The 14,084-nt window shown below is 38.7% G+C and overlaps 1 protein-coding gene across 1 annotated transcript in view; it reads right to left on the bottom strand.

Annotated features, from left to right (window-relative positions):
- Positions 1–281: 281 nt before the first annotated feature.
- Positions 282–14,084, bottom strand: part of LOC118321332 (CD81 protein-like) — a gene marked incomplete at its 5' end in the record, with an annotated part of 18,190 nt that continues 4,387 nt past the window's right edge. The window contains 6 exon segments of the mRNA XM_035652612.1: positions 282–3,524; positions 4,789–4,872; positions 7,180–7,278; positions 8,673–8,792; positions 9,665–9,739; positions 10,319–10,416. Of these exon segments, the coding sequence (XP_035508505.1) occupies positions 3,462–3,524; positions 4,789–4,872; positions 7,180–7,278; positions 8,673–8,792; positions 9,665–9,739; positions 10,319–10,416 (539 nt within the window).

Raw genomic sequence — 14,084 nt, 5'->3', positions numbered from 1 at the left:
AAACTAACAAAATATTGAAGAGCTCCTCCAGACATGTATTTCGACAGATACAAATATTATATAGTATATTTTATCTGCAAAAAAAACGTACATTTTTCACATTAAAATCATACTCGTAGCCCCTTAAAATCAGATCAGCAGATGAATGTGAAGCCAACCTCCTATATTCAAACTCTGCAGACATTCAAACAGCACACTGTGGGAACAAGAAGAAACACTGATTTTTAACTGGAGGGGGGCTTTAAATAATTCCTTTCTAGTGAAAATCATCATCTAGTCAGTTGATCTTCAGCCTTCCAGTAGCTTTTTTTATTTAATCCTTTTAATCATACATATTAGAAGACCACTTGTTTTTGTAAAATACATTTAATCCCTTTATATTTGGGCAAACCAAAGTCTACAAACGTAGAGAGGGGTTGAGATTTACGTGGCAGTGGGTCCTGAGGGTCAGTTACCAAATTCAAAAAGCAGCAACATGGACAACATGCCCTCATCATTGGACTGACTGAGTACTGGACTGACGGGCATGGTCATATTTTCCTTAATGTTTGTGGGAAGGAACTAACAGATGTATTTAAGGTTTGACTTCCTCAGTCGGCACTGCCACAAAATCTTCCACCCTTTCCGTCCAGACTCCTTTTGACGACGTACCAGACAAAGATATCACAATACGAGGAGAGAGAAAAAAAGGCATACATTGTCTTTCTACAGCCTTCATGATTTTCATTAGTACAATACTTCAGAGCTGTAAATATTACAAGACACTTTTACTGTTTCTCAGTTTAAGCATGAGATGTTACCAAGACAAGAGTTTAGTTGTGTGACAAAAGCTTACACGAGATGATATGATTGAATGTCAGTGGTTATGATGCTGCAGTGCTGTGCAGTTACGCGATCTAGTAGGAACAGACCTCAGGACAAATATTTTCAAGCCTGTGTGGTGGAGTAAAAACACCACTGGACTAAATAAACAGCATGTTCAGTTGCCAGGTGGAAGCTTTCTGATTGGCTGAACTTCAGCAGGCAGGTAAGGCTGATTTGTGGCCAACACTGTAGCTGTTGTGAGTGCGCTGCTGTGTACTACTACAACTATTATACTGCAATCAGCCTGAGGCGGTTAAAAAAAAAACAGACTTAAAGAGAGCAGACGCAAAATTATAAACACTTGTGTAATCTAATACAAACCCCAACACAACAGCCCTGAAAAACATCAATCTGAGGAACTGACCAACGTAATAACATGGGAGTGCTACAAGCCGGAACTATTTCTTGGCTGGGTGCAGCGGCTAACAGGAGTGTCCCCTGGATATCTGGCAACCTTCGCAGTGACAAGACTCCAGAAGTCACTGCGCCCTGAGAAAAACAGTTCCAGCAAACTCGCAGTTTGATGCGATTGACCCTTAGTAAGTCCCGCCCCTTTTTGCTCCGTTCTCCAATACCAGTTGAACAAGCCTTGGTCAACTTCCTCCTTTCCTGGACTGAGATATGCTATGTGCTAGGCTTGTCTATGTTGAAAAGACAACCACATTTTTAAAAAGCTTCATGATGAAAGCGACACAAAGCCCCATTTCAAATGAGCAAATGTTAGCGTAATGCTAGCTAACTAACAATTGATGTAAATTGGTTAGCTTGTTAACTTGCGTTTTGCTAACACTGGATGTAAGTTCGAGTGATGTAGATTACCCAACTTGTTAGCTAGCATTTGGCTAACATCTGCTAACTTGAGATGCCTAAATGTCACTTTTATCTTTTAACCATCTTCACAATGTTTCAACACAGACAAGGCTAGCACGTAGCATATCTCAGTACAGGAAAGGAGGTTCCAAAAGGGGCGGGGCTTAGGCTCAATTGCAACTGGTGTTCGCCTTGATCTGTATGTGAACACAAATACACTAGCTCAAACTGTTCCTAAGCAGGAGGGCAAAACGCTTAGTGCAAACCACTGGGTGGGCTGTTTTTCTCCTGTTCTTGCCCTGGGAACACCTATGACATGAATGGTGACAATGAGGAAGGTTAATGGGCTGCGAAGCCGGTGGGACAATGACACAACTAAGCCAGATGAAACGGAACTAGACTCAACCAGACAAGGCACCCCAGATTCAGAACACCAAAACCAAGGCTCTTTCTACTGTTGCACTGGCTACAGAGTTTCATGTCTTTCCTCTACAAGTCAGTCAGTTTCCGACAGGGCTGAGCAACCAGGGACAGTTGGCTCATGTGTGGACGGTCAGCATACAACCAATACACAGACGCAACAGGGGTGTCAGTCACAGAAGATATGAGCTGACTTGCTTATAGGGTAAAGGCTGTAGGTCATATTTCAATTCCTCTGGTTTGGGAAAGATGGTTATAGTGTTAAGCAAGTTGCATCCACAAATGAGTGCACAGTTGTATAAAACTTTTTGAAAATGTTGTCTTTTAGATTTATTTTAATCTTTTTTATTTTCTTTTGTTGGTGGTTATTAGAATATTTCTTTACCAGGCTATTTAAACCTTTGCAAAATTTAAGATGTAGGTAGTGATTCACAAGTTTGGAAGTAGGCTAGGCCAAACAAGAGATATCTGTGTTAATAAAAAAATATAAAAAGTATAGTTTGCAAGTTCAAGACTTAATTCAACTTTATGCAACTTTCTATCTAAGGAAAATACTGTTATGTTTCATGCAACTGAGCACTCAGACAGTTTTGGACGTGATGAACAACAAACAGCCACAGACAAATCAACAAGTAACCTGACTGAGCCAAAATGACAGACATCAGGTCACTCTGACTTTAGTTCCAGCTTCCATGAATAACTGAGATTCCTTCTTTAGTCAGTTCCTGTAGACATCACACAGCGCTGTAGATGTGAACCAAGACAACGGTCTGTTGTGTGTTTTCCTAGAGGTGTGTTCACCTCTAAGTGGCGTGGTGAGGCACAACACTAGTGGCGGTCATATGCACTATCGTCTGGTTCAGTCTAGGGCGAGACAAACAAGCAGAGTGCAGGAAGAATACAGGAGAAGGATCTACTGTAATACAATATCCATGCTCAGGCAGTCATAAAGCACTGTTAATATATATATTTATATACAGTTTATACATAAAACAGTGGAAAAACATTCATAAAACAAAGAATATAATAGCATGTTCATAGGTAAGGAAGCAGTAAACAACTAATAAATCACTAAAGGATTAGAGCACTGGGACTGGCTCTCATGTGTGACACTGTGGTATAATATCTACATATCAGGTTAGGATAGCTGTGGTTAAATATGCATAAAAGCATCTGTGACTAACAACAAATTCATTGACAGTGTAATTAAAATGCTCAATGGAGGGTGGTTTTCTTCTCAGAGAGCTGACTAAATCCAGCAAGCAATATATGTGACGTTTCCTGCTTATAAAAGGAAATAAAAAGAATGAGGCGGGGACTGCAAGGTCGTCTTTCCTTCATGGCGAGGAGGCTGGGAGCCGGACGCTTTAGTACACTGGGCTGTTGCGGATGCCGCAGCACAGCACCATGCTAAAGATCATCTCGAAGATCTGGGAGGAAGGGCACAAAGACAAAGTGTTATTTCATATTCTTACACTGCGACTGGAAATGCTCACTAAGGGTTCCCGCTCTTTCTAACACTGACTATATTAATTTGGCCACAGCCCATTAGTAACATTTCAAATCAAAGGAAATTAATCTTTTAGAAAGTTAAAGTGTTTGTCGCACACACAATAAACATCACTGTGCATGTGGCACAATCACAGCAACAAGTATTGTGATGCTGTATGCATGTAGAATTTTACTAGCAGCTCTGGAAAAAATAGACTCAATGCCGGAAAGATCACTGTAAGTCCGTTCCACTTTCCATCTGGTAAACACACTTGAGGTATCATACAGTTGAGTCGAGTTGTGTAAGTGATCTGAGTGAGGGGCTAATACAAAACTTTGATTGTTAAATGTTGTCTAAACACATGCAGCCATACAAGCCTACTTAAATGTACTACGAGGAGTTTTAACTAATCACACTGATGCCTCTATAGTACTACTACATAAATACATAAGACCATCAGAGAGAAGATTGGCTATTTCTATATAGTTTTCTATAGAATGCCTGGCACTGGGTTGGATTCTGTCAGATTTCCCTTGAAACACAAAAACACAAAATCAAAGTTCCTTGCAGCTGCTTTAAGTTGGCAATAAAGTACTAAATTGCATTTATTCATTTATTTAAATTAAGAAGATTCTGATAAAAATAATAGAAGAGGTACAAACATGAGCAAGCTTTCTGTCCTGCTTCGAGCGGTAGTCACATTTCAGCTCAGACAGCCGAAATGATTTAATAAATGAAGATAATATATAAGCTGTCTACTCCTGTTTAAGATCCCACATTTATGCCTGGCAGTATTGAAATATCTGTTGGTCAGCTCTTTTCTTTTATAAAATGCAATGATGGTAACATTACTTTCTTGCATTGTGAGAGAAAATCATTAATTATACTTTTAGGTACCAGAATTTAATTTAAACATATTATCGGATTTAAAGGTTCTATTTATAACTGCATGAAGACAGCAAATGAGAACCCCGAACCTACACACAGACACCCACTGCCATGACTACATAACCATATGGTGGTAATGAAAATAAAATGGATTTAGGATTAAATGTCGTCATGGCAACAGCTGTCACTTTCTGCATGTAGCTACATTTACTGAGTGCAATATGCCCATGTTATAGCCTGCACCTTCTGAATTCAAGGAAGACGTACAACGTGTTATGAAAGGTTTGATGTTTGTGTAGTTTCCATGTTCTCACCATAATAACTGCAACCACCAGCGCGGCGATGCCAATCAGGTAAATCTTATCTGAAAACAATTCATTGATCCTTCGGTGGCAACTCTGCAAAGGAAAACAATCCACACATAGAATTAATATCTGATTCAAAACACAGTGCCACATTTTACCATCCCCTTACCTACTGCTGCTACACCTTTCAGGTTTTCTGTTCTCACACATTACATATGCAGTGTACAATAGTAACACAGGCAGATTTACTACTTCAAAGTCTTGGTAAGAAGACTGACAGGAGGGAAGCTAGCCGACACTGCACTGACCGGACCAGACACATGAAAGCAGAGAGCCATGATTCCACTTCCAGTTGAGCTCAGGTCTCTTGTAGGGTAGTGTGTCTCAGTATTCTTCTCAAACTATCCTAACCTGTAGAATGAGACTCCCTCCTTCTCTGGATATCGCACCATGCTACTGTAGAGGCCAAGGATCATTAGCGTTGGAGTGCATCTTTGTGTTCGCACTTAATGGACCATCAGTGAGGTGCCCTGACCAGCCCCAAACTGCCACTCACTCCAGACTAACCACAAGATCCATCTTAATATCAACTCAATACAAAAATACAGTAGAGATAGTACGTAAGCGACGTTGGGGCTTTTCTAACCAGAAAACCTCCAAAGCTCATTTTGTGTCTGTTTGTTTAATGCTATACTGATAAGTAGTAATAATATTGCTTTATCAGTACAAGGAAAAAGAAAAGAAGAGGTGCTAACCCCTGTTTAGGTCAGGGTTAGGTTAGGTTTTTGTCCATTCCTTACACTTTAGTATTTTTGGTTTTGGAAAGAGTAAAAGAAACCACTACCTGAACTCTTTACATATTCAGTATCATTTGTACTACAGCCCCATGCACACTGATGACGTGCAGGGGAACACAAAGCTTGACAAGCCTGCAAAGCTGACTTACGATTGCTAACCTATAATTGGACAATCGATGTTCAGGTGAGGTGTTTAGTAAATGGTCAACTCAAGACTATTGAATGCTTATAGTTCAATCAGTCTTATGACAGAAAAGGTTATTATTGGTACATTAATTATTATTCCAGAACATAACTGGCATTAATACAAGAATGATAGTAGTCTATTATGATTACACCCACAGTCACATTATGTAACCTTTTTCTTAAAAATAAACCAGCTTTTTTTTAAACCACCTGATTTCTTTGGAAGTAAAGAATGGTGCTTCTTTTATAAAATATTGGCCAGATACACTGGAAAATATCAGTTCTACAGAAGTGAACACAAGAACCTTGCAGGGTTAGATTGGACCCAGGTCATTTCAGTAATGCAAATGTGCTGCCAAGACATCAAGTTAAGGCCCCTGAGCAGCACAACTCTGAATGCAGACAACTTTCCCCTCATGTTTCAACTAAGATTTTACACTCAGACTTCTGGCTCCAGCCCTCACAAATGTTGTTGGAATGATATACTCCATTCATGTTTCTCAACCTTTTCCAGCACCTGACCCCATTCACCCTCCTCATAGCAGACATTTTGACTTTGACCAAACAGGACTAATGAGATGATTGATACAAGATGTCTGCCGTGTGGAAGGTCAGTTCTTCTGAGAATCTAAATGTCAAAGTGTCATGTGTATACGGGTATGGTGTACATTTATTAATTCTAAATATGTAAAATATGAACATTTCCATTCCTCTCCTGTCTGCATATCAGGCAACTCCAAGGGATCCCAATGGAAAGGTAGAGAGACATTAGACTGATGAGGTGGTAGTACAACCTCCTGAATAATGATACATATTAAGGTTTTATCTTTAATATTTGATCTGAAATGTAACTAGGTGTGCTCAATGATTCTCAGGGCCGAAAACTGATCTGTCAATAATGGGAAAATATTATTAGAAATTACAGTCGATTAATGATCGGTCCATAGTAATTTATTTTCGACTCTTTTGCAAAACTATTGATAAGCTTTATTTTCCATGAAAGCCAAAGTATGTTTGAACAATACTTTTATATTTGAAGAGTCAGAAGTTGTTGTTGTTGCTAACAGTGATGTCAGTTAGATTTGATATGGAATATTACATCAACCATCTTTGCTCACTGTATCTCAGCCTTTCTTACTCTCAGGTGTGCATAAACTACAGTTATGAACTTCTTTTTAAAATACAAAAATGTGAAATTATGGTTTTATCGGTATCAGCTATGAGAAGCGGGTAATTACTGGTTCTTGTATCGACTGAAAAACAAAATCACATAATTCCTTCACTAAATGTGACCTACTCAAATTAACATAAAAAGAAAAAGTGTTGCTTCCATCCAGCTCCAGTGTGAACACAACCTTACAGTGTGTGTATGCACGACAGTGGTCATAAAACAGTAGAGATGAATGATCGCACTTACAACTGTGGCATCAGCATTGGAGCAGAGCTTGGTCATTCCGAGTACATCTGTAAGTTGGGTCAGAAAAGAGGTCCCCTGGCCTTTACCACAGCACTTCAGCTGAAACACAAAAGACACAGTTATTAGCCTTGTTCACTGCACAGTACCCAGGTCTGTCAACGTCCTCTTCGTGGGCTTTTGCTGACAGCAGGCAGTTTGTTAACTTTAACACTCATGTGCTGTACACGCATGTAAACTTTCCATACTTCATATTGTCCGATTTGTGAGTCTACCATATGATGTAACAATGCTACAATGCCATCGGTTTTCATGAGTTCAGTTATATTGGATTAAATCTCGAACTAGGACAAAGAAGCAAATCAGAGGCACAAATTAGAACTCAAACATATTAAAGGCGATGCCCCAGTTGCCAAATTATTCTAAAAAAGTGAAGGTACCTTACTGTAATGCACCTTGGGATTCATGGTTAACTTCCTACCATTTTTATGTACACAGGCATTTGACCTTTTAGCAAAGACTCAAGATATTTTCTAACCCAGCTGTTCATCTAACCTAACGCTGTCTATGGAGAAGATGAATGGGACACCAGGGGCACCACGAATAGCTCTTCCCACTCGGCAGTTCTACACTATGGCCACTGACAACTCTTTAATCTGATTGGCTGATCCATTCATTTTTTTTGCCATCTCCTGCTGCTGTGTATAAAATTATATTCAGGTGGCGGCTGCTTGTAAGCATCAATAAGGCTGCCACCTAAAACTTCTGATAACTTTAGCATTTAACTTTTGAAAGTTACTAAATAGGTTCACTAAGAGGTCTAAAATGATTCTGATTAGCAGATTCGATAATGAATTTGGATTGGATAAAATGCTAAAATTCACAACCTCAATTCAAAGCCTAAAAAGAATAAATACACCCTATGATGATTAAACATTCTTCAGTTTCAGTGTTGTATTCATGCTATGTGTGAACTTGAAATGTTTTAAGAGACACATAGGATTTCCAGAAATAATAACAGCGCCCCTTAGCGTACAGCCCTGTGTTATACATCGATACTGGTGGCAAAACCTGCTCCATCTTAATGATCTAGTCCCACTGGAATAATTTAAGGCCATGTTAAAACTCAATATAACTGATAAATGCAAATGCCTCATTCGAGCTGGTTTTAGTAATTTCAATGTGTGTGTGATGTTTGTTTTCTGTCAACTGTGTTTTTATTTCTATTCACGTTGTAACTAGTGTGCTGTCTTGGCCGGGTCTCCCTCGGAAAAGAGATTTAAATCTCAAGGGACTTCCTGGTTAAATAAAGGGTAAATAAAAATAAATAAATAAACTAGAATGAATACATACATTAAAAACACAAGAAAAAAAGTTAAGAAGGACTGTACTTAAATAGGTGTGGTGTTTAGTAAGTGGGGTGGTTTTACCTTATGTTAAAATATCTAATTGAACCTATGAATATAAATGATATATTTCATAGCGTATGTTCCTACCGTCTCATGGAAGACCCTGAGCACAGGGACGGCAGCCTTTTGTTTGTCTGGTTCGGTGACGCTTGCTGTCATGGCCTGGTCGTACACATTGTCGTAGAAGTTGACCATCTCCTTCGACACCTGAAACAGCAACAAACGGGTTTCTGTGGGCTCGGCAAACTTGAAACTTTCACACTCTATAAGTTGAACCTTTAGTAAACTGTTTTTGTGCTTGCTCAGGAAAATAAAGGCAAGACAGAGATGAGATACAATATATATTAAAGGACATTAAATACAAAGTAACAGTGCCTTGAAAACTAAAAAAAGGGTTGATGTGGGCGTGTTGATTCAGGGAAGCTGGTATGAGTAACAGATCCATGAGTCTTAAACGCAACATGGTAGCGATGTGGGATGACTCAGAGTCTTGACTGTCCAGTCACAGCAAGTTTTTTCAAGAAATAAATCAGCGACGGTCTTCTGAAAAACTATTGACACTTTTCTATGAAAATATAAAATAATTAAGTCATACAAATTACAGTTTAATTTCCAGCTACAATGTGGGAAATGGGAAGAAAATATATTGTGCAGCGGATAGAATAGTTATAATAGAATAGTAGTCTTTTGAGGGTTCTGGTAATACCTTCAGAGCGGTATGCGCTGTCAAATAAGACCAGTGGGTAATTATTTGTCAGAAAAAACAGGCTCTGTAATGGTAACACATGAGGTTAGATTAAGGTAGTATTGATATTGTGTTAATTATCACGACACACTTTGACTGCAGTTTTTGCACTTAGTTTTAGACACCCGGTGAGGGAACCTGCAAGACTAAAGAGAGAATTCAGGCATAATAAACCAAATATCTGAAAATTCTAGAAACAAACAAAGGTCCTGACTTTCTGAGGCTTGAGATTTGTTTCAGAATATTTTAAATTGCTCTATAGAGGTATTTACTGTACTTTTAGGCTCAGTGTTGCATTCCTATTTCAGCCTCTAGTGTAGGTTTGCAGTCTTACAGTGTCTTTGTGCATGAAGCCCCAGATTCCAGCTGCAACTTCGCAGGCGAACAGGATGACCAGGCAGGCGAAGAACTGCAGGACAGAGCAGAGATATCAGAGAACTGGTTTAAGGATTTAGCTGTGTCTATGAGACAATATGAGGTTTATAAAGTTAAAGGTGCCCTGTGGAGTTTTATTGTAAACACAAAAAACTTATGTTGTAGTGGTGTCACTTACCAAAACGTGTCAAGTGCATTTCCTTCCTCATAAATAACGTATTATCGATTAATCTGACAATCATTTTCTGGATGAATTGATTTATACTTTGGTCCAGTAAAATGTCAGAAGATAATGAAAAATCTTCATCACTGCTTCTGAAAGTCTAAAATCACGTTCTCAAATGTCTTCTTTTGTCAACAACTCAAACATATTCAGTTTACTGTCCTATAGGATAAAAACCCAGTAAATATTCACATTTGAGAAGCTGAAATCAGAGAATTTGAACTTTTTTTCATAATAAATAATCGTTGCAGCTCTAGCGCACACACGTGCGTCCTCATGCAAGAGTACAGGCAACAGTACGAGGACCCACTCAAAAAAAAAAAACAGCTCTGTGGTGCTACTAGAGGTCTAAAACTCCACACAGAACCATTAAACGTGACTGTGACTCACAGTTCCCAGTAGACACTGGGACTCCTGGATGGCGCCATAGCAACCGAGGAAACCAACCACCATCATCACTGCCCCGACAGCAATCAGGATGTGGACACCTGGACAGACAGACAGATGGACTGGTTAATATCCATGGCAACACGTGTACATAACAGGTAGAAATAAGAGGGCTGGCAGGAGCGCCGCAGGGACAGTGGGCATACTCGCCAGCGTAATACTTTCAGAGACGCTCTGCTTGAGTGAGACAAACAACTTAATGTAAACAGTCATTAGAAAAATGGAAACCACTGAGAGGCTTTAAAACCCACTGTGGTTTTGAAGCGTTTCAAGTATCCTCCACCTCATTTTAATGCCTGCTTGCTTGTAATACCATCTGCTGGACAGCAGAAGGCACAATCTTGCTTTTATGCCAGTAGAATAAAGTGAGTCATGTTCCAGTTATGCTCACAGGATGCTGTTTCGTGTTTTCTTACACAAAACGCTTTCTTCTTAATTTAACCCGTCATGTATTTGGGTTCTCTGTGCTCAGGCGCACTTGTCTCACCTCAGGCTGTTTCCTGTGTTATGCTGTCAGATGCGTGCAGGGTAATATTCGACTTTATGGAGGACGGAGGGTGTGCAGCAAGTTGTGTGAATGTGCTGAACTGTCTTTGTAAAAACAGCCATTTATCTGCTTTGCATCTTGCTCTTAGTTCTGTTGATTTCAGGAGATGTGCGGTCATAAACCCCAACTGTGCATTGGCCTGTTTAGTAGAACAGCTGAGAAAAGATAGTGAAAAATAGGCTAATAAAAGTCCAGGTCAAAGGTCTAGTGTGTGATGAGCCAAGCAGGCTAAAAGCTGGGTGGAAAGATGGGACTGGAGTGAAGAACATGATACTGCTGCAGCTGATCTGAGAATTGGAATATAAATTAGGCAAAGCAGAAGTAAAGAAATTCATACCATACAGTATCTATCTTGATCAGTATTAATTGTATTGGGAGGCCTGTGAGGAAAAAACATCACTTTAATCCACACAGTATCACTTCCCTCTTGTTTTCCCCTTAAGGACCAATCTGCTGTTTTTTCTAATTTTGTTCTATAAATATAAATGACTGCTTGAGTTTCTTGTTTAGACTGTTTGTGTAGTACTTTGGTTTCCTTCACTGCAGCAAACATGAAAATCCACTAGCAGACTTGTTTGAGTGACGTCATTTATTTAGTGGTTTTAACCATGTGACAATGCTGTTTGAAGATTAGCCAACTGCTAATTGGTGGTGCGTTCATGTGCAGATAAAGGACTCAGAAATGTGAAATATTAGCATTACTGTAACAGGTGATCTTTGAACAATGGCCCAACAACAGAGAAAATGTTCAATATTAAAGAAACAGGTAATTATGATATAAATATAAATCACATTCATTAATGTTAAAAGTTAATTTGCTTTAATTGCATTTTCCTAATGACATTTTAATTTAATGTGACCATTTGTCTCTTTTTATGACAGTGATGATGGTAAAAGTGCCATTTAGAAAAACTCAAAATTCAAAACTAATTAAAATTTGATTTAATTTATATATTTTACTTTTTTTATTTTCTATTTTTTATTCAATTAAATATTGAAGGTTTTTGGGGCTCCATAAATAACAAAAAGGCCAATTGAATCTTAACCAAATCATTTTGAAGCAAACGTCAGCAGTACAAAACTGAAAAGAACAAATATTTTGTCAGTGAGCACCGGGACATATTGTGCTTCTTGTGCTCGTATCAGACTGGGAGTGCAGCTCTCTGCATTCAGCCCCAGCATCATTACTCCTGCTTGTCAGCTCAGACATAATTCGATTCTGGACCACTAACCATTCTGGTCCCGTACCTCGTATACCCCATCCCCCACCTCTTTCTTACCCACAGAGCCACTCTCGCACACACTAAGGCTAATTTATAAATCGATACCTTGGACACAGACCAAGTTCTCCCTCCATCTCTGATATTGTGGCTCTCCAGTCTGACACAGTCACCCACCACCTCCTTCCTCTGATGCTGTTTGGCAATCTCAATCTCTCCCTCTCTCTTGCCACCACCCACCTGTCCTTTCTATTTAATGCATTTGCTCATTCGAAATTATGCTCTCAATAATTCCATTTACTTAAATGTCTTTTCCTGTCTGTCCCAATTTAATCTACTCATGGATCCTCTTCCATTATGATCTGTCTGCTTCCACTCACCAGGCCCTCTGCATCTCCCTTGTACAGTCTGAATGCTGAAGCACTGCCATGAGATGTGTCAAGCTCGAATTTCGAGGCTACAAATAAAAAGACCACAAGATATGCTTGTAATAATCATAAATAATGATCAAGTAATAATTAGGTAGTGATAAATGGCCCCCAAACGCAGCTTTAAATGTTTTTACATTCTTCTTTGAAATTTCTAAAATCTAGTGTTAGATTTTATTTTTTATTGCTCCTTAAGCATGCTTGTATGCCTCTACCACAGTGTTTGTCGAATGGTCAAATAGCCTCCGAAAGCCTTACCTTGCGAGAATACCAAATCAGTCGTATAAACCAGTCATATTGGTTCAAGTATTGGAGTCATAAACCAAAGTATTGGAGAAACGGAAATTGTGGTTGGAGGTGTAAATAGAAAAATCAATAGTGTTTTTGAGAATAGATACAATATCACAAAACTAAATATTGTGATATGAATTTATATTTTCTCACACCCCTAATTCAAAGTATGATATGCAATGTGTAATGACCAAAATTTTATTGCATTGTCTTGTGAAAGAAATGTTTTTACAGAGAACACCTCACAGTCTTCATATGGGCATGGAGTTCACTCAGTTGTCATGTGTATGGCTGGTTTTCACCTTGTGTAGTATGTATGGGCTTCACAAGCTTACAGGTGGTCGTGTATGGTAGGAAAATAATGTAAATTATTAAAAAAATATAATTAAAATCAACTATCTAAAATATTTTATTCTATTTTTAAGGAATTCAGCAAAATTCAGAAAAACCTATTTGTCTTTTGTAATGAGCACAAACATAAACTAACAACTTCCACCTAGGTTCTTGAAATTCAGCCTATTGTGTTCGTTCATCCGCTCACTGATAAACAACGTGTAGCACAGGTGATATTTCCCCAAGATAATCAAGCTATAACAACGTACCTCCAAATATTTTATCCAGATGCTTCGGTGAAGTCATATAGCTATTGCTTATTATACAAAGCCTTCCTTTCTGCTGCTTCCTGTTCCCTGTTATATTTTGGTAGTTTATTATTAGACCTGCAATCCAACCATGTAAGGACATCAGAAATTCTGACTTCAGATTGGGACAAACACAGTGGAAAAGACCTTACAGATGGAATTTCCTGGAGGACACAGAAAGACTTCTGAACCCGCAGACAGTGTGTCAAGACTGCAGACTAAACAATTTTTTAATGCATTTTTCAGCCTCAGCAGGCAGCTGCTTACAGGTAAAAAACTGTGATTAACTCACTGTAAGCTAATGGCTGACAATATATTAAGTTATCACACTGTATGAGGGAGATCACACTGTAAGACAGATACCAACAGAAAAGAAGAGTGATTTCTGGACTTACATTTATCAGGTGACTTAAAGAGACAATGTGGCTCAATGGAGGTAAATCCTTTTCATATATTTTCGGACTGTACCCATGTGTTTATATCGGAATGGCATGCATAAAACATTAAGCACAGTATTCAAAACTCAAACAACCCTGAACTTGGAGACTTTTTTTTTTTTTTTTAAGTATTTTTTTGGGCTTT

The sequence above is a fragment of the Morone saxatilis genome, unplaced genomic scaffold (genome assembly GCF_004916995.1).
Source record: "Morone saxatilis isolate NCDOM2014 unplaced genomic scaffold, NCSU_SB_2.0 Contig11, whole genome shotgun sequence".
NCBI lineage: Eukaryota > Metazoa > Chordata > Actinopteri > Moronidae > Morone > Morone saxatilis.
Note: the sequence above shows the minus strand (reverse complement) of the source record. Positions and strands in the feature narration are given on the sequence as shown.